Raw genomic sequence first — 20,226 nt, forward strand, 5'->3', positions numbered from 1 at the left:
GAGATCACAAACAACAGGTACTTAAAAATAACTTAAGCTACTGAGGTCTTGAGATTCAGATGGACTGGAAGGAATTGGATCAGGCAGATGTCGAACTGGACGACCTGGGCGACCTCTCGCACAACGTAATGTTGCTGGCGGACTTACGTGTTGAATCTGTCGATCCAGCGTGCAGAGATGAGACTCACCACTTTCGACGGTGACAATAAACAGTTGCCAAGTTCGACGACAATAATAATACAAATAAGTAGACTTACGACTCCAGGGTTCGGCCAGATCGGATTTTATTTGCGTGACTTTAAATACAATAATAATGTTATAATATACTATAATATAATGATACATTAGGTGCTCGATATATTATAGCGGGTTACACATAATAATATGTATCAAAAGATCGCTTTCATAGCAGACCAAAAAAAGGTAGAGAAAAACGACATAACCGAGCGGATGCTGATGGAAGACTATACGACGCCAATAATAAAAAAAGATAATAATAATAATGGAGAGTTAGCCCCATACATGATTATAGACAAAAACAATAACAGATAATTACGATGCAGACAAAGAGAGTATAAAATAATTGGTGACAACGAACAATGATAATTATAATAGTAATAGGTAACGGGGATAGAAGGGAGATGATATGGATGGTTCACCGCCGTGCACAGAATTGCATAACGAGCTGTATTATTAGCTCGGCGCGAATAATATTTATTATCAAAATTATTTATTACTCAATTTATAAATCACTAATAATAAAGGTACAAATTTATCTTACAAAAATATACATACAAATCATACAAAATACTATAACATGGGTACGATACCTTAAAAAGGACCATGAAACAAAACAAAAAAAAATATTTTTTTTTTTTATACCTTAGTATAATATTAGAAATGAAAACTTAATTGTTCGTATTTTCAAAAAAATGATTCGATCACTCCTGTGTCAAATAGCGATCGTACGAATACGCGTGACGTCACTGGTCCACACGGATTTGTGCCGCCGTATTATTTTAGGCGATAGATATTACATGGCGTTTTATAAACACGTAATTTCAAATTTATCTATACGACTATACTTATTATTAATTAGTAATTATTAATTGTATCGTTAATACTTTAATACTTAATTTCATATGAAATCATGTATGCATTCCAGCATGTGTTGTATAAGATATTCGAAATAAGTACCCTGAAAATAATGGAATATAAGTAGGTTTTAAAGAAAACACAGCAAATAAAGAATTTGAATAAATTTGAACACCAAATTATTTGTAATAAATAAGTTTGAATAAGATTAGAGTAGCTCAGTATTCATTTTATACTTTAGTATTTTTTTCGGCTGAAGAATGACAAATATGACAATTATTGATAATATCCTATAGATCCTAGTTTGTTATTCATGTTATTCAAATGGAATTATCTAATATGATATAAATAGCTTTTAACGTCAATAATAATAAATGAAAATGACATTATAATATCGTCACAAATATTAATTCAGTCTTATATTTTGTATGTTTGAATCATGAACTAAGATAAACCTTGGAGATATATCTTAGTTCATGGTTTGAAATTTGAATGCACCATATAAACTACGGACGTACGTCGTAGTCGTGTACTCGTGTTATAAACATATTGTACCGCGTAAAATATTACAACGGCACAAATCCGTGCGCACCAGTGACGTCACGCGTATACGTACGATCGCTATTTGACACAGAATGAGTGATCGGATAATTTTTTTTGAAAAGACGAACAATTTAGTTTTTATTTCTAATATTATACTAAGGTATAAAAAAAATGATTTATTTTGTTTCATGGTCCTTTAAGTTTTCAGCCACCGTTGACAGTAATTGTAAAAAAATTGCAGGAGGTCACTTCAAAACGATGGATGAAAAACAAATAATGCTATTGAGCTCTGTTAGAATTATCAGCGCATGCCGCATAGCACGTGTCGCCGCACCAAAAATAAACAATTTGTATAATAAATAATAATATAGTATATTGTCTAAGAATAATTATTCTGTGAAATTGAGTACCGACGTTCGACGAACGCGACGTCGTCATTTCGGGGAAAAATCAAATGTTAATATACATTATACACGTTATATTAAGATTAATTTTAGTCTTTAGTGTATTATACATATTTTGTACTTGTACAATGTACATAAACCGTCCAATCCAAATCTAAATTAAGTTAAATGCCGGATACTTCTCAGTTATTATTTTTAAATAATAAAAATATAATAATTAAATAATTTCTTTTTTTCTCATCAGTGGTTCAAAAACGGTTTTCGGTTTTTGCGTTAGGCTAAGTAGCAACATATTATCCAAAATACCACCAAGGAAATGCCGCCTCTTACATAACGCCGCCCCAGGCATAGGCCTGTGTTGCCTGTGCCTTCCGCCGGGCCTGTAATAAATTTCTTACAATATTATTATAATTTAAATATAAAAAATAAGAATTTTAGATTTAAGATATGCGTTGTGGTCTATGCCCCNAAAATACCACCAAGGAAATGCCGCCTCTTACATACCCCCCCCCCAAAAAAAAAAAAAATTAAATCCTGGATCCGCCACTGGCTGGGATATTCAGCTGGTGTTAGTATATGTATAATAAATTCGTATGATTATATCGAACTGTTGTAACTTGTTCTACATTTTACACACCTACGAATTTTAAACCTAATATCAGAATTCGAAAATCACTCAAATTTCGAGGGAGATAAAATAAAATAGAATTGTAATTTTTGATTGTGTTTTATGTGATTTTTAAAAAGTTGAAAATGTTGTACAGTATTGAGTGTATAAGAAAATCCAAGATTTGAGGTTAATTTCGACTTTCGAGGTCATCTTATTGAAGTACACTGGTCAAGATGGCACTGCAGCACATACGTATATGGATACTAATATAGTAATTTACCATGCTCGGTGTCAATAATTGTTTCGGTGTTTTAAAAATGTCGGGCGTGGATTGCCCAATATTAACCATATAGCTGTTGGGTATCAAATTTTAGAGAACCCATATCGTTTTGATTTGTAAGATGATTTCGAGGTGAATACTGCATATGTGGATATATTATTCTTGTATAAGTAAATATGATTTATATTACTTTTTACTTTTTAGAGAACAATTGGGATTTTAGTTAAATATTGAAAACCCACCACTGGCACCACTGACTTTTGACCTGATAACGATTATTACAATATATTATGTGTATGAAGGAAACATTTTATGAAATTACTGCATTAAACATTTTTATACAATAGATTATTACACAATACATTTTTTTGAATACCCCAAATATATGATGAAAATCAATCCAAACAAATTGTATTATTTAATTGTTTATAAATCTGATGATTTAATTTTAAATCTGTTTATTGATATTGCAGTAGAATAATTGTATATGTATTTTTATAATAATTTGTATGATTTGTGTAAGTGTCAATTAGATTTTTTTGTTTTATTCCGTCTATTCTCATAAAATGTCAAATACCATACAATATATTGTATTTGTAGTATATATTATATTTACCACTAATATAAATTATGCCTGTCAGACTATAACATTTATAAAGTTAATTCAATGTGAGCTACATTTTAAAGCAATGTTTATAAAATGAAGATACATTTTTCATTTTAAATCAAATGAAGGAACTCTGGAGTGGTCGAAACACACAATGATTATTTTTGGCTACACATATTAAAAATAATTTTTGAAAATTGTAAATTGTATATTTAAATGGTTATTACTTATTATACAACATTATATTTATTTAAATGTTAAGTGGTTAGGTTCTTAAGTGACGCTAAATACTTAAAAATATTATATAGCTATCGGTTATACTACCACCCTCCATCACAAGTCCGGTCTATGCTTAGATAGTTAGATACGATCCAAGGGTTTGCGAGTAAAAGGTATTTGATAACAACTCAACTGTAGTGAAGTATTGTCATTTGTCGTCGACGGACCGACGCTGATCCATTATTGTTGGTCAAAACGTTTTACCAGTGGTGAACCGGTTGATGAGATCTAGAGCATTAACAGGCTGATCGGCTGGCACCATGTGACCGGAATCCCTGACCAACAGCACTGTCAGCGGACCGGAAGCGGTCGCGTAACCTGCTAAGGTGGTCTCGTTACCATTCTTCTGTTTACGAACACACCAAATGGTGCGCAGAGCTGCGTTCCGGAATCGTTCAGCTCCCGACCACTCGAGCGACTGGGCCATGCGCATGTTGCCCCGGTGATGAAGCTTGATGTCGAGCTGCCCGCTGTACAGCAGAACCCGATAGCGTCCAGCGTCCAATAGTGTGGCCAACAACGGGGCCACCGACCGCATCACGTCGCCGAGCAGGTGCTGATAGACCAAATGGAAGTTGTTCAGGGGTCGTTGGCCCACGTGCAACGCGGCCCGCACGGACGCCTTTTGCACAAACGCCTTCCAGTCATTGTTCGTTGGCGGCTCCCGATCTAACAGCAAGTTGTAGTAGTATTTCATTCCTGTCAGGTTCTGGAACAGCGTTGGGTACGGGTATAATTTTCCGTTCAACATTTCGTCGAATGTCCGGAACGCACCCCTGTAGTCATCGCCGAGGATCTGAGCGTGTATAACATTATCGATTTGTTCGACTCTGTGCTTTCCGTCTTCTGTAACCGTTTCAAAAACCGTTTTAATAATATATTGATCGATATTATAAATATTTTTATAATCCTTTTGGTTATTATACTACTTAATATTATCTTTAAGCTACTGCTACAACATATTGTAGGCAAGTACATTTTTAAATTTTTTTTACAATATTACAATAAATTTTAACAAACCATTTTATCGTCAAGTGCTCACTGTTTTTTTTAGGTATTTGTATAGCTTACTTTGTTAAAGTCATAAAACTATGATTTAAGTAATAAGTATAAGTAATATTTTTATTGTATCTGTAAATTTTAATTCATACGATTTGAATATTGATACCCAGCTGGCAGCTACCCAGTTTTATAAATTTGGTTCAAATTATAATTAACGTTTTTTGACGAATAAACTGATAATTGAAAATGGGACAATAACACGTGCACTAAACGCTACTCTTTTCAAACAAACAAAATGCGCATTCACTTGTAGGTAAAATACTACTATGTAATAGTATAAGGGTACTTATCGGTTATCGCGACTACCGTTAAAATTATAAAAAAAACTATTATAAAAATGGAAAAACTGTAATTGTAAAAATTAAAAATAATTAATAATTCACTCTAGGAGGAAAATGCTCAGACAATTTAATATTCCTATAAAAGGACTTTCGTGCTTTTGACGCCACATGAATTCAACCAAATAACTATCCAAATGTTGACGAGCTGTGCCTCTATGTTTTTTGTTGCGCCATTTAGAGGATCCCCATAACCTTTCGATATAACCTTGTGATAACCGATAAGTACCTGTACAATAATATATTTTTGAAGAAAAAATTACTGTTACTATGTATTAGATTTTGAATGAAGTGACATTGATATTTGATACATAATATGTACATTGATGTGTGTTCTTTCTAGTATAGAAAAGATGTTTCGATTTTCAACTTCAGAGTTTTTTTTTGATGGGAAAGTGAATCTAATTGGGAGGTCACATTGAAAAATTCAAAATATAGTTGTGAATGGTGTCTTAATATATTAATATGATTATTTCTATGAAACCAACGTGCATGGATGGCATTAAAGTATATTAAAACAATATAAATATATAAAGTTACCGTCAATAAACCCATGTTGATAAAGGAACTCGCTGTAGAACAGCTGGTTGAGAGGGTCGACCAAGCCGTTTCCGATAGCTAGCCCCTTGAGGTTTATTTTCACCTGGGCCTCGGGGTTGTTCTGGTGAATTGCGTACGACAAGGACGGCACGTAGTGGCCGGCGAACGATTCACCGGTCACATAGAAATCGTTGTGCTGGTACTCGGGGAACAGCTCGAAGAACTGCACCAGGGCGGCGTACATGTTCCGGGCAACATCCATTTGATCAGTACTGTAACCGGAATCATCACCGGTGTAGCTGAAGCCTGTTCCCACCGGGTTGTCAACGTAGAGCACCGAGTGAGTAGCCGTCCACGCTTGGTCACGCAACTTGAGCTCGCCTTCACAGCTCTTACACACCGAGAACGGGCCATTCAAGTTGAACACACCTAGCAGGCTTGACGTGCCTGGGCCGCCTTGTAGCCACAACAGGACGGGAGCGTTTGCTTTTCCGCTTTCGGCCGGGAAGAACCAGAAAAACATATTGGAACCGTGTGCCTCGTCTACTGTCAGGTAACCGGAGTAGCTCTCGATGTCCCCGCTCAGGGGCGTCACATTGCATGCAGAGCGAGCTTCAGCGATTCGACCTGCCCGTATTAGGGGCGTCAGGAGTAGGCCTTCGTCGCTTGCCTCTACTGCCACTGAACAACTGCAGCAGACGAACGTGGACAGCAGCCCCAATAGACACGCTGAGGCGATTTCAAGACGCGTCGCTCGAAAACGAATACTTGAGTACATTTCTTAACACTATAAATTAAATTCCAATAGACTTACTTATAACTTGGCATAAGATATTTGTTGTAACACGATGTTTAGTGATCACCGCCAATGACTACGGTCTACGTTAGGTCCGGTCTCCAAACTGTGTAATAGAAAAATATATAAACGACTCTTGTGGACTTCAGCTATATTAATGACTATTATTGGTATTATCGCCTGTTTATGTACAATAGAAAAATATATAGAGTGAGCGAGAAGATCACGTAACGGTGTGCATGTTAATTTAAGCATTTACCTGTACACTTCATTCTGCCCATATCGTATGGGTCATTACCTTATCTACTGCACAGGACTCTGTCACCACAAACTCGCACATAAATACATAATTTTAGTTAGAATAGGTACTAATAGTATATTCGGTACATTATATTCTGAAAAAAAATATCAAATCACAATAATTATTTATATACAATTTCTAATCCGTCAAAACTTTTAAAGTAGGTATTCCTTCTGTACCAATGAAAAAGGTATGAATGTATAAAAAATAACACACCGTAAAATGACTATCAGTCAAAACTTTTTTATTTTTATTTTTATAAGGTAGGTATATATGTTACAGCTAAAGTGTTGAATTCCTTTATTTTATGAAGTAACTAGGTAGTTCATGAATTATCTACGAATGTTAGTTAAAGTATGAAATAATACATGAAAATTGTACTTTAACTAGTTATTTCATAGAACATCTAGTAATTCTATACAATTTCAGTTTGATATTCGTTGACGTATAAAATACATTTAAAATATTTTAATGTAATACTTTTATTTGGAACAGCTTCTACAGGACTACAGCTAACAAATTTTCTGAACATACCATATTTATTTATCATGATATTTTGTTATTTACAATTTGACACATTAACGAAGTGATTCCAGGGAATGTATAAAATAACTAGTTAAAGTATAAATTATATACATTACCTACAAGCTTTAGTTATTTTATAAACTACCTGATTATTTCATTAACTAACTGATTCAACACTTTAACTGTAACATATACAATTTGTTCCTCTAGGTCTCTAGGGACAATAAGAATACGTGATAGTAGAATGAGTATTTACATGAAAACGTGATGGGAGGAGTCACCCAGTGGTCATACTACCCTTACTTGATAATTTTTTTTTTAAATTTAATTATTTATATTTTTTAATGTATAAAGCTACTTTAATTACTCATTGAGAAGATCTCTACACCATTTCCTTCTGAGCCTCCTGGAAGGGTTCCCAGGAATTGTGAAGGTGACAAGGTTTGAAATGAGGGGGTTGGTATGAGAAGGGAGTTTTGAGTGGAAACGTTTATAAAAGGTTACTGCTTTTTCGTGGACTGTTTTAATTTTTATATTGGTGTGTTAAGTTAGGTTTAAAATATAAGGAGGAGATATTGATTTTACGAAGGATGTTATTTTGGAAGGTTTGAATTTTATTAGTGTTGGATTTTTTTGCATTGCCCCAGAGTTGAAGACCATAGGTCCACATAGGCTTAAACAAGGATTTACAAATTAAGAGTTGGGTATTTAATGGAGTGTATTTGTTTCTGGTAATTAGAGTTTTGAGGATGCGGAGTCGTGAATTTAAGGCAAGCCTTTTAATTTTAATATGATTTGACCATGTGAAATGTCACTTGTCAGACCTAAGTATTTAGCTGATTGAGAGGAAGGGATTTGAATATTGTCTAGAGATACCATAGGACAAGGAGGAAGACGAAGAGTGAAGGTAGTATGAAGTGATTTGGATTGGTTAACTTTAATACACCATTTTTTATACCAATCAGTGAATCAGCCATGAGGTCGAGGTGGAGTTGAAGATTGAGGGAAGCTATGTGAGGATTATCATGGATAGAAATAACAGCCTTGGCATCGGCAAACTCCGCAACAGTTGTGTTCAGTCAAAACTAAAAAAATAATGTTTATTCACAAAACAAATATTCATATTGAAAATAATAAATTGTATTACGGGGGGTGTCGAGAGCTAATAAGATTTATCAAATTCAACCTATTTAAGAAATTTTATTTTTTCCAAAATCTAGTTCATTAAGCACACATAACTGCCTGAATTTTAAAAATATTTCCTAAGTAAACCAATATTACCAATGTTGGGAGGGATCGTATTATACAATTATAATTGTATACTCGTATATTATTATGTATCTGAATCAAAATATTGTATTACTTTTTGTCTATCTTTAATAATAACGTACAGTAAAATAAAAACCAAGAGGGAGTAGGGGGGGGGTATATTTCACTGATACGCTGTGGTACCTATCAAATACTGAGAGGAATATTATAATTTAAAGTTTAGAGATGTCAATATCTCTAAGTAAAAGTTAACTTAATAAAGTATTTAAATTATTTAATATAAAAAAGTCAAAAAGTATCAATGTCAACACTCTTCAATAGTCAATACCAATAACCTACTCATATGAATAGGCTGATTATTTTTAATTTAAGTAGGTAAATTATTCATTTTTCTGAACCCTTACGAAAAACGGTCACCGGGAGCGTGATGGTCACGGTTCAAGTTTCGCTGGCCGCACTTTTTTTGTAGGCAATGCGCCAACCACGGTCTTCTAGTCATAGAGTAATATTACTCTATGCTTCTAGTACGGACAGCGAAAAGTGAGCCGCGATACCAATGCTCCGGGTGGCCGAATGAATTTCATCAGGGCTTCCACAATTATATGCGATTTCGCTTAAATACACCACTGGCTCACTTTTCGCCGGCCGTACTATAGAAGATCTTCTAAAAACCTTGCGTGGCGCTAACATAGTAACATTACAGTCCAGCCACAGATTATATTAACTTAATATAATCTGTGCTCAAACTGGCTATCGAGTCTGGCGTCCCGTGACGGTAGGCGAAGGGAGGTCCCTTGAGTTTGGTGACTGGAGCCCCTAAACATGTGCTATTTTTTCTACCAACGAGGTTAAGTTTATTTGTTAGGTTATGTCCAGGTTATTCGGACATTCTCTAGCCTCCGTGACCACGAAGGTCAAAATTCATGTTGGGTTACTAAAGAGAATTTAATCCCTGAACTCGCACGAGGCTTGCACAATGAAAACGCGGGAATGACCCAAATCAATATCGTCGAAATCGCAAAAATAGCATGAACTCCATGGAATAAAAATAATATGACGATAAACCACAATGTAGGGAACACATACAATGTGTGTCTTACCTACATCGTGCGTTCAACGAAACAAAGGCCAAGGCTGCAGCTCTAGAATTGAGTATGGGTTAACCGTAGCTCGGCGAGCACTCTGTAGTCTGTGCTACAACTGCTGCCACGCTGTATACTACAGTGCCTTTGTGTTGTCAATTCAACACGGGATATAAAAATTGTTGTTGGTTTTCAATGACCTTGGGTCCGTGCACTGCGCGTCGGCGCTTTTACGTTAGTAACATGCAGCCTAGCCAACTTCGCCGGTACGCATACAACTATTTTATCCGGTCGGGAACACACTGACACCAGTACTACCACTATCATCAATTCATTCTCATCCATTCAACGTCGTTGTTAGTGTTGTTACTTGCTCAGTTGTTTGTGCCTGCTGATTGTTTGGTCTTGTCCGGCGCCGAACTCTTAACCACATTTCATTACCTGCGAGCCAGTCGTCGTTGTTCCAGTGGTCACAGATTTTTCCCGGTTCCCGCCTTGCGGTTGATTTACACATACCGACGCTGAACATTGATTTCTGATAGTTTCGTTCGAAAGCCTTCGATATGTCTTCCAGGTTAGTTAAACTACTTAAGTTTACTCACATGCACGAGTTCCGTCTCCCGTTTTGGTTTTTACGCGGTTTTCATTTGTTTGAGCTCGTTGGCCCCATGTTGTAAAGACAGAGCGCGTGACTGACCGACCATACACCATCAATTTAGAGACGCAGCCGCCGCTATCATACAAATGTATAGGGGTTTCAGAGAAACGTTAGACCGTATTAATAATAAATCACGAAAACCATTTCCGATCGCGAACTGCTCAATTGGTTAATCAATGTTTTATATCTTACACATGCGCGTAGCTCAAGCATAATTGAGAATTATATGAGTACGATGTCCCGCCAACCTGTTCGCTCTCGTCCGAGTCCGGCTGGTTGTGTTCGTTACCCGCCCCATAACTTATAGGTGAGCATTTACGTTATTGTCAACATTCATACTATGTGAGGATCGGCGCACTAGTACACCGACGATGGTCTCAGTCAATTTTAATTAAATCAAAAAAAAAATTTTGATTATTTTTTTAAGACACCATTTGTGACTTGGTCTTTTAAATGACGATTCTCAAGTTTGTAAGAATGCGTTACCTTAGAACTGCTGCTAGTTTAATACCCAATACTTATTTACTCTCTTTGTTTTCCTTGTTGGTAGTGTGGTGCTTCCATCATTTTATGCACTAGATATGTCTGGGATCTTAGTCGTATGGAAATTATCGGATTCCTATCATTTTCACAAACTTAACTTTGGACTATCATTATTAGTTTAGTTATTTATTTTGTTTTACAATTTCTATTTGATTTTAATTTTAAATTTTTGATTCATTTCTTTTTTTATATAAATATTAAACAAACATACCCATACATATTAATTGTTTAAATATCAAATAATTATATGTAACTAAAATGGTATAATCAATAGTCAAAAGTAATATTTTATTTTAATGTAATTTGTCAATGGCAAGTTACATGCAGTTTTTTTGCCATTTACAGCAAACGTATTTAAAATAAATGATAAATCTATTTTGAAAAATAATTATCAACATATTAATGTATTTTTATTTCAGATCAAAAGAAGTCGTTGAAAATGGTGTGGAATCCGGTTCCGATGCTGAAGAACAAGAAGAAGAATATTCTGTGGAAAAAATCTTAGACAAGCGTACAAAAAATAACAAGGTGGAATACTTTCTTAAGTGGAATGGTTACGATGACGTAGATAATACTTGGGAGCCAGAAGAAAATCTTGATTGCGAAGAGTTAATTAGAGATTTTGAAGAAAAGTTGAAGAAAAAAGAACTTAAGGAGAAAAATAAGAAGGAAACACAGGAGCGTGGTCGTAAACGCACACTATCTAATTCTACTATTGCAAGTTGTGCATCATCAGATGCTGGTCCATCCAGGGAACGTAGAAAGACCTGTTCTCCTCCACCAAAGAAGAAGGCTGATAGGTCTGACAAGTCTGACGCGACCGAAAATACTGATGATGCTGATGATGACGAAAACAGTGTGTCTGAAGAAAAAGAAAACAGTGATGTTTCTGGGGCTACTAATAAAGATCCTGAGAAAGAAGCAGAGAAAATTATTGGTGCAACTGATTCAAGTGGCCAGTTGATGTTTTTGTTGAAGTGGAAAGGAATTGAAGAAGCTGATTTAATCTCAGCTAAGGAGGCTAATTTGATGTGCCCACAAATTGTTATAAAGTTCTATGAAGAAAGACTTACATGGCATGCCCCTGAAAACAAAAATGGTGTTTAACTATTATAATATGGATAAAGATGACAAGTGTTCAAAACAGAACTTTTATTTTATATCAAATCCTATTGTAAATGTCTCCAATTATTTTATTTTTTGAATTTATGTGGCAGTCATGCCTTACTAATAAAAATATCAGTTCATCAATTATAAAATACTTAAACGTTAGTAACTAAATATAATTTCTTAAATGGCATTTTTTTTTATTTCAGAATGGTAAAATTTAATAATAGTGTTATCTTAAAATTTGTTTATGTTAATAAATAACTTATTAATTTTGAAATTTTTCATTATTTTTGTTTAGATAATAATTTAAGAGTAAAAAATGTTATCATAATGGCAAAAATATGTTAATTTAACTAGTATTTATTTGTTCAAATGTTGGGTTTAAACATTTCAATACTTATTTTATTTTAAAATTAAAGCATTTTTTCACCATATACGATCTTTTATTTTACCCTACCTTTTAATAATTTATTGAACGTAATATATCTCAAGAATTTCCATTTAAAATTTTCTATTTTATTTTAATATGGTCAAATTTTTGTTGGAAGTTTTTTTTTCAAGTTGAATAATTCTTCACACATTTAAATAAAGATGTGTAAATAATGGCTTTTATGTTGCCACCAATTAAAAGTATTTTATTAATACAGTTGAATTGCGAGGAATTAAAAAAAAAATAATAAATTATATATTTTTCTAGTTATATACTTGAAATGCATTTGGAAACACTTCAAAGGGCAAGATAATGTTTTTGAGAATCAGAATCTAAGAAAATCATGCAGAATTATTTGATTATAAGCCCTTAACTTATCTTTTGAAAGATCATTAAATGGACTGTTCGGTTCAATTTATTATTGTTTTTAATTAACGGTAAAGATCTCTTGACTTATAACTAATGTTTTAGATTTAGGTGCTCGAGACCCGACGGGCCTTTTTATGATTGGCAGTCTGACATACACTTGCTGAAATATATTAGTGTAACTGTGTAAGGCTATGTCGCACACCGCAGTAATAACATAATATATTATTATTATTTATATCCACAAACTTTGCATTTTGCTTAACTTAAACTTGGACAGTTAAATTTATCTAGGAAAATTCATGGTACTAACTTGGTTTGTTTCATGAATCATTAAAATTAGATTTGGTGACAAGGGACACATAAGCATATCATGCTAGAACCATCTAAAATATTGAATAAGATTATTTTTAAAGAACTAAAATTAAATTAAATGAAAAAATGTTAGTATCTGTTGATTTAATTGACAATCACGGGGTAAAATAAAAATTTATACCGAGTTGCTAATAATAGATCATTCATTTAGGTATTTAAAAAGTAATCTTCTAGCACAAGCTCACTGCCATAATCAACTACATGTGTATACACTTACCAGCATAAACAGTGATTAAAGTGAATAACATTTTGAAAGGGGACTAAGTCGGCCAAAATTTATAATCATTCCAGAGTTTTTACCAAAGTATATCCAACCCAATTGTTTTAAGAAGCTCTAGAGGCAAGGCCGTAGTCTGTGAGGGAGGAGGGGGTAGGGTTCAACCCCCCCGAATTTTTTTTTGAAACAAGATTTAATTATTTTTTAAATAAAGATTAATTTAATTAAAATTATATTTTCATATTTTATTATATAGTTAATATAACATATTTATACACTACCCCCCACCCCCTAAATATTTTTCTGGCTACGGCCTTGTTAAGAGGTCTAAACCTTTTTATTTTCACACATCTATTTGTTTGTAACAAGTTAATTTTAATAGAATCTAAAAACAAATTTACTCTTAAGAAAAATAATCCTTCCTGCACATAATATGTGTTATTATTATAATAATATTATTATGCCAGTTGAGTAAAAATAAATTTCAATTCATAGCCGCCAGAAATGTTGAAAAATATACCCAAATCTTAAAGTTGTTTTAGTTTTTTATAATCCATTACAAAGGCAAATACAAACTAATAAATATTGGATATCACATCAATACATTTCTTGTTAAGCATTAATTGAACTTTGGATACTTAAATTGATCTTGCCTCAGATAAGAAGAGGGTCTGAGCATGAATCACATGGTGGTGTGAGCTGTAAGGTACAAATTAATTGTGCTCAAGTTCTATTTTTTTTTTTTGAGTTCTTATCGTCAAAATCCGTAATAATATAGAACAATATTATTGTATGTAATAATGACATAATATAGCAAGCATTAAATTATCAGTTAAGTTATAAATTATGATGATGGAGTAAAATATTTGGGACCCACTTACTGAAAACCACACGAGACCGACACTGATTAGATATTTTACAATTGCTAAGTGTCTGTAATTGAAAGTAAAACAATATTATTAAAAAACTACAGATCATTTATTCATTGTAATAATATTTTTGAATTTTTTACAAAAGAATACATATAATATTATGGAATGTATAGATTAAATTTGTTAGTAGAGTTAGTAATACATTTATTGTTTAATTATTATTTATTAGTATACTTGTGAAATTAAGCATAATTCTATTTTAGGTTATGTAAATAGTACTAGTAGGAACTTAACTTAGAAAAATACATTGAAAATAAACTGCATGTTAAAACTACAATTTGTTTGGCACAAATCTAATACAATTTACATATCCATTTATAAAATAATACTTTGAGATATTTTGAGCAAAATTAAAAATTAAATTGTATTACAATAATAAAAAAAATGTTCTAAAAGAGATCTAAGTTTGGTAAATAAAGAAACATAGTACAGAAATAACAAGAGTTGTAATTTTGGTTCACCACATAATCCATCTTTGAACAAATTAAAAAGTAAGAAGTATAGATAACCGAGGAATAACGAAATACAATTTAAAAAATGAAAATTCAAAAGCATAACTGTGCGTTCAAATTAGTCAATCTGACTACGGTAGTAAACATAAAATGTATTTTATGAGAGAATTCAAGTTCAAATACATATTTATACATAAATGTATAGTTAGTTTTTGTTAAATAATAGTATAATAACTTTACCAAGGTGTCTATAAATCTAATCTAGTTATGTGTGAGTGTGTGATGTATAATAGGGTATTAATGATACATTGTTATGAAAATTGCCAATCAAACTTAATCGAAAACCTAAAAATTGGATAAAAAAATTCATACAAACATATTCAATTAATCACTAAAGAGTTTGACTACAATCTTTTTATCACTATTTTAGTCATGAAAAAATATTGATTAGGCTAAAAACCTCTTAAAAAAGTATATATATTTATAATCTTTTTTGTTCATTTCATAAGAATTCCATCTAGTGCCACTTGCCTTTTTGCGCAAATATGTCAGCACGTAGATTTTGAGCAAAGCATATGCCTAAAATCTGAAATTTAAAATTAAACAATATTAACACATCAATCAAATTAAAAATGAATGTGCTGACATAACCAAATTCAAAACATTTAAATAATATTTTTTAAAAACGTGCACAGACAGAATAGTTTACCAACATTACTACATTACAATTGTAGATATAACAACTGTAGATTTATCTTATAAAATTCATAAGTTAAAATAATAAGCAAGAGATCTTAAGGTGATTTGTGCTCGGTTTAATTAGAGAATAATAAAAAAATAGTAAGATTACATTATAATGTCAATAATCACAAATTAAAAAATGTACGAACACTAATATAGCTACATTTTTATTGAGTTTATTATTATCACTAACTTCATGGTGATTTTACTCAAATTAAAGAATACAATTGTTAATTGTTATGTACATATTATGTTAACTCAGAAAGATAGATTGTTTGAGTTATTTCAAATGTTTGCTTGAATTGAATAAAAATATAGTACAATCATTTATTAAATAAATATATGTATTATTTAATAAACATTCGAAAGAAAATTTATTTTTGTAGCTTTTTCAAGTAAACTGTAAAACAGTATACATCCATATTCCTTGTCTTTATTTTCATGAAATCTATTTTGTCAATAATACTTCTAGGTTGTATGGGTCAGCTAACTGCCGGGGTGATGGATGATCAGTTTACAACATTTTAAACTATTTTGTAATAACAAACAAGAATTTAAAGTGAAATTTTAATTGTCCGTGTTGTAGACTAACATTAAATTATTTAATATACTTTTTGAAAATGATGAGGGTATTTTAAGGAACTTTCATTACAATTACCGTGCAAAAATTATCTCATACTCAATAGGGAGATAAAATATAACATTTTAATTAACAAGCAGCATTCTTTTTTAATATATAAACATATATTTTCAGTTATTCAAAGGGTATATTGTTTTAGGACTGAAACATTTTTAATTAATCTAACTCACCTTACAAAAAGCTGATATAAGACATACAGTAGCTATAAAAAGCATGTTTCTTTCTAACCATTCTTCTCCAGATTGCAAACATCCTTTTTCATTAATGATGAGGTCCACTCGTTTTCCGACATCGTCGGTCTATGTAAAATTACACACAAGCATTGGAAAAAAAAAAAAAAAAATGAAAATACAAAATACTGAAAACGCAGAACAAACATGCACATAAATAATAAATACACCAAACAACCAAATATCAAAAAACAGAAAGCACATGCCTAGTTAGCGAGAAATACCGAATACCTGTAATATGGTGACAGTCATAACTGTTGTTAAGACTCCAATAAAATTATCCTCAACCCATTCCTCAGCAGCCCGCATGCAACCTCTTTCATATATATTTCTTTCACCTGTTTGCGTTGGTAGATTTAAGCTTGTCCATTTTTCAGCATACTATAATTGTCATAATATGACAATATTAGAAGTTTTTAAATGTTAATAGTTATTAAAAGCGTTTATTAGATTACACTAGATCAGAGGTTCCCAAACTTTTCATGGTACAATCCACTATGGAAAATGTTTAAACGTTAACAATATGATGATATTTGCAACAACATAGTCTTTTGGGGCTATGGTAACATCTGTTACAGATACACTTGTAATTGTCAATTAATTAATTAATTTAACTCAATTCAAACACCAATGTACAATATATTTACACGGAAATACCGGATTACCTATACACGGTGGCACGTGAGGATTTAATCATTGCAATATCCCCTGAAATAATGGAGATTTCATAATTCTGGTTTTTTAAAATAAGATTCACAGGGACAAGAACTACAAATATTTCATGTTTTAATAAATTTTAATGTTTTGTAAAAAGTTAAAAAAAAAGAATTTTTATTTAACTATTTTCAAAAAATTTGGTTGAGTTCATTTTTCTGAAAATATTGACATTCCAATATTTTATTTTCATTAATCTCCATAGCCCTCATATCTTATTAACTCATTATTATGGACCTCCTATCCTTAGAACACAAGGTAAATAACTCAAAAACTACTCGTACAAATTTTGATTTTGATACATCGAAAATATTAGAAAAATTATCTACTGTATAAAGTATATTAAAAAATTAAAAGATAAGATTTTGAATAAGTGCATTATTGAAGAAAAAAGGAGGGGAGCATGCTTGATAAATCAGCCTGTATTTAAAAAACAATATTTTAAAACTTAATGTGACCCGATTTTTGGAACCTCTGTACTAGAATATAATATATTTCACTAGAACTTTATACACAAAATGTATTAGTCTTATAATTTATATAAATTAGTACTGTTTTAACATATTATAAATAACTACCACCATTTTTATACTTACAAATCCTTCTTTTCTAACGTCATATCCACACTGTTTGTTTTCTACTATTTCCTGCAAATAATGATTGAATTTATTTAATATGTGTATGGACTACACAGTTAGGATTGATAAACTCATAAATATTAGATTACATTTAGTTTACGTTTGCAACAAGAAAAAGGTACTCCACATGCTTCTCGGCTGCCAACCTTTTGTGAAGAACAGTTAAAATAATTGTTCAAATCCCAATCTTCAGGACCTTTGATTCCACAACATTGTAACTTCAATAAAAAAAAAAATATATATATATAATAAACGTTATGAAAAAATATTAAAACTGTATTAAATATAAGATACCCAGTCTTCCTGTATCCAGTCAATAAGATTCTGCTGATCAGGGTCTTCTCTATAGTGAACAATGAAAGTTTGAAGTCCTTCAGTGGCTTGTGATTTAATCTAATTTTTATCAATTCGTTAATATGTTTAAATATTTACTTATTAGTTAGTTTACTAAAAGAGGAAAAAGTTAACTTACAGAATCTTTAAAAACAAATGTTAATACTCCTGCAGTTAGCTCAAGTATCAAAATTACAGCTAAGAGAACCGCATACTGAAATAAACAAAATGCATATTATTTTGATACATAATTTTCATTAATTTATATAATAATTTATTATTCTTACACTTCCAAGTAAACATGTATTTTCACGTAATGCACCAATGCAACCCGTGAAACCTATTATAAAAGTTATTCCACCTGAAAGAATTTAAAAAAAAATTATGCATCATCTGAATACTGTTGTGATCTACTGACTACAGGTGTCGTCGCAAGGAAATGGATGAGGTGTGCTTGTTGAAATGATAGCGTAGACCATTTGTATATTGTATAATTTATTTTAAATGCTCTAAATTAAACACATTAACATGATAACTGAGAAGTTATTATGTTGTATCAAAATAACCGACATAGTGAATCATTCTAAGTGTCAGAAAATAGTCGGTTGACTCGAATTGCTGCTCAAAATAGTAAAACCAAAAGACGGACTGGAGTGAAGGTGGTCTCGCGAATCTGGTCAAAGGTTAGATGCATCTAAATATGGGATGTTCAGAGCTCTCTTATATAGGCCTACTCACTACTTCTCCCAGCCCTCTTGATAAGAGTATCATTCCCACAAATGCTGCATACACCTGTAATTGTTTTGGAAATGCTTACGGCCCACGCCCCAATATGAGGGCACATCTTGGTGTGGAAGCTTTTTCGATAATCTACCGCGTAAAATATTATTATAACTGTGTTATAACATACTATACTTTGTATTTTATTTAATAGTTGTTCTAACTCCTAATGGCTTGTTACTACTTATATGTCTCACAAATTGTAGCATTCTCATGAAATATCAAAGCCTGTTTATTTGGATACCCTTCCTGTAGGTTATGTACTATTATTACACTACCTTAGTACTTAGACTTGCACTCTTTATTTACTTATATTAATATCTACCTGGCCTGCGTTTGCGGCCAAATGGTTGTATAGAAATATTATGTAGATCACACAATTATTAGGAAAAGCGGGACGCCAGTCTATACTAATAACCTAGGTGTTAAATGTATTTCTTACCAATTAAAATTAAAGCAAATGCAGGATCAAGTGCTAAATGTGTGAGTTTACTGAGATTATTAAATGCATTTTTTTCTGTCCATGCCCAAACGCCCACTGCCATCACAGATAAACCAAACATCTAAAATTGTAAAATTAAAATATTAAAATAATTGTTAAGATAACAATTTTATTTTAAACCTTACCCAAAATAACACATTAAAACTGAATATGATATATTTTAAGCAGCAGCTAACTTCACTAACTTCTTCTCTTCTATACTTCTGTTGAATAGCCATATCGACCTAATTCGACTAGATTATGTTGATAAAAAAAAATACTACTGCAACATATAAACCAGTTAATATAATGCATTTTCATAGATGGATGTGAAAATAGTTTTAAATGTGTTGAGTTATTTACCAAATATGAATATAATTGATAGGTTACAAAACCATTAGAAATCAAACAAAATGCACATTAAGACAATCAGGTTTAAAAATGATGAATAATTCATTTTAGTAGTCGTCATAAGTTAATATTAATTGAAATATACGATTGACTTAAGTTTTAAATAAGTTTAGAAAAAAGTTGTTGGATTCATACATAACGATTTGCTGGTTGACAACAACCAAAAGTAAACACAAAACACTGGCAACAATTTATAAGTAAGCAATAAGCATTAAAAAGCAAGTTGAAAGCTTGAGACGACTTGAGACTTTTTTCAGAGATAAGAACAATAATAAGTTCATTGTTATTCTGATTATGAGGTTGAAAATCAGTGTGTCCGTGCAACCAAGTGCAACTCTGATTATTTCATATCACAAATCTGATAACCGCGTAAGGTTGGCGATTTGGGAAACTGAGTGATTACCACGGGCTAAGATATTATTTACTGATAGTGTGTTTCACAAA

The 20,226-nt window shown here is 32.0% G+C and overlaps 3 protein-coding genes across 7 annotated transcripts; 1 reads left to right on the forward strand and 2 right to left on the reverse strand.

The window, feature by feature from the left end:
• Positions 1–3,573: 3,573 nt before the first annotated feature.
• On the reverse strand, positions 3,574–7,067 carry LOC111031041 (venom serine carboxypeptidase-like). 2 transcript variants are annotated; one of them, XM_022310827.1, is made up of 3 exons: positions 6,814–7,067; positions 5,759–6,734; positions 3,574–4,664 (listed from the first exon to the last, which is right to left on the reverse strand). In XM_022310827.1, exons 2-3 carry the CDS (start codon positions 6,534–6,536, stop codon positions 4,009–4,011), a joined length of 1,434 nt encoding a protein of 477 aa, XP_022166519.1. In that variant the 5' UTR covers positions 6,537–6,734; positions 6,814–7,067; the 3' UTR covers positions 3,574–4,008. The 2 variants fall into 2 exon arrangements, with proteins under 2 accessions (XP_022166519.1, XP_022166518.1); XM_022310826.1 differs by having other exon boundaries at positions 5,759–7,067.
• Positions 7,068–10,057: 2,990 nt separating this feature from the next.
• On the forward strand, positions 10,058–12,319 carry LOC111031025 (chromobox protein homolog 3-like). The gene is made up of 2 exons (XM_022310809.1): positions 10,058–10,305; positions 11,352–12,319. Exons 1-2 carry the CDS (start codon positions 10,295–10,297, stop codon positions 12,037–12,039), a joined length of 699 nt encoding a protein of 232 aa, XP_022166501.1. The 5' UTR covers positions 10,058–10,294; the 3' UTR covers positions 12,040–12,319.
• A 2,853-nt stretch (positions 12,320–15,172) lies between these two features.
• Positions 15,173–20,069, reverse strand: LOC111031029 (tetraspanin-5). 4 transcript variants are annotated; one of them, XM_022310814.1, is made up of 11 exons: positions 19,735–20,069; positions 19,518–19,651; positions 19,333–19,453; positions 18,398–18,471; positions 18,250–18,324; positions 18,072–18,170; positions 17,867–17,995; positions 17,736–17,786; positions 16,657–16,806; positions 16,366–16,494; positions 15,173–15,400 (listed from the first exon to the last, which is right to left on the reverse strand). In XM_022310814.1, exons 2-11 carry the CDS (start codon positions 19,608–19,610, stop codon positions 15,332–15,334), a joined length of 990 nt encoding a protein of 329 aa, XP_022166506.1. In that variant the 5' UTR covers positions 19,611–19,651; positions 19,735–20,069; the 3' UTR covers positions 15,173–15,331. The 4 variants fall into 4 exon arrangements, with proteins under 4 accessions (XP_022166506.1, XP_022166505.1, XP_022166508.1 ...); XM_022310813.1 differs by having other exon boundaries at positions 19,518–19,654; XM_022310816.1 differs by lacking the exon at positions 16,366–16,494 and having other exon boundaries at positions 19,518–19,654.
• Positions 20,070–20,226: the final 157 nt, after the last annotated feature.

The sequence above is a fragment of the Myzus persicae genome, unplaced genomic scaffold (genome assembly GCF_001856785.1).
Source record: "Myzus persicae strain clone G006 unplaced genomic scaffold, MPER_G0061.0, whole genome shotgun sequence".
In the NCBI taxonomy this organism is placed as follows: Eukaryota; Metazoa; Arthropoda; class Insecta; order Hemiptera; family Aphididae; genus Myzus; species Myzus persicae.

Coding starts and splice junctions, on each gene's coding strand:
- LOC111031041 (XM_022310827.1), bottom strand. CDS start 6,536: ATGTACTCAAGTATTCGTTTTCGAGCGACGCGTCTTGAAATCGCCTCA. Junction 4,665..5,758: donor TCAACATGGGTTTATTGACG/GTAACTTTATAT, acceptor AAACGGTTACAG/AAGACGGAAAGCACAGAGTC.
- LOC111031029 (XM_022310814.1), bottom strand. CDS start 19,610: ATGGCTATTCAACAGAAGTATAGAAGAGAAGAAGTTAGTGAAGTTAGC. Junction 18,325..18,397: donor ATACATGTTTACTTGGAAGT/GTAAGAATAATA, acceptor TGTTTATTTCAG/TATGCGGTTCTCTTAGCTGT. Junction 17,787..17,866: donor GTTGCAAACGTAAACTAAAT/GTAATCTAATAT, acceptor CATTATTTGCAG/GAAATAGTAGAAAACAAACA.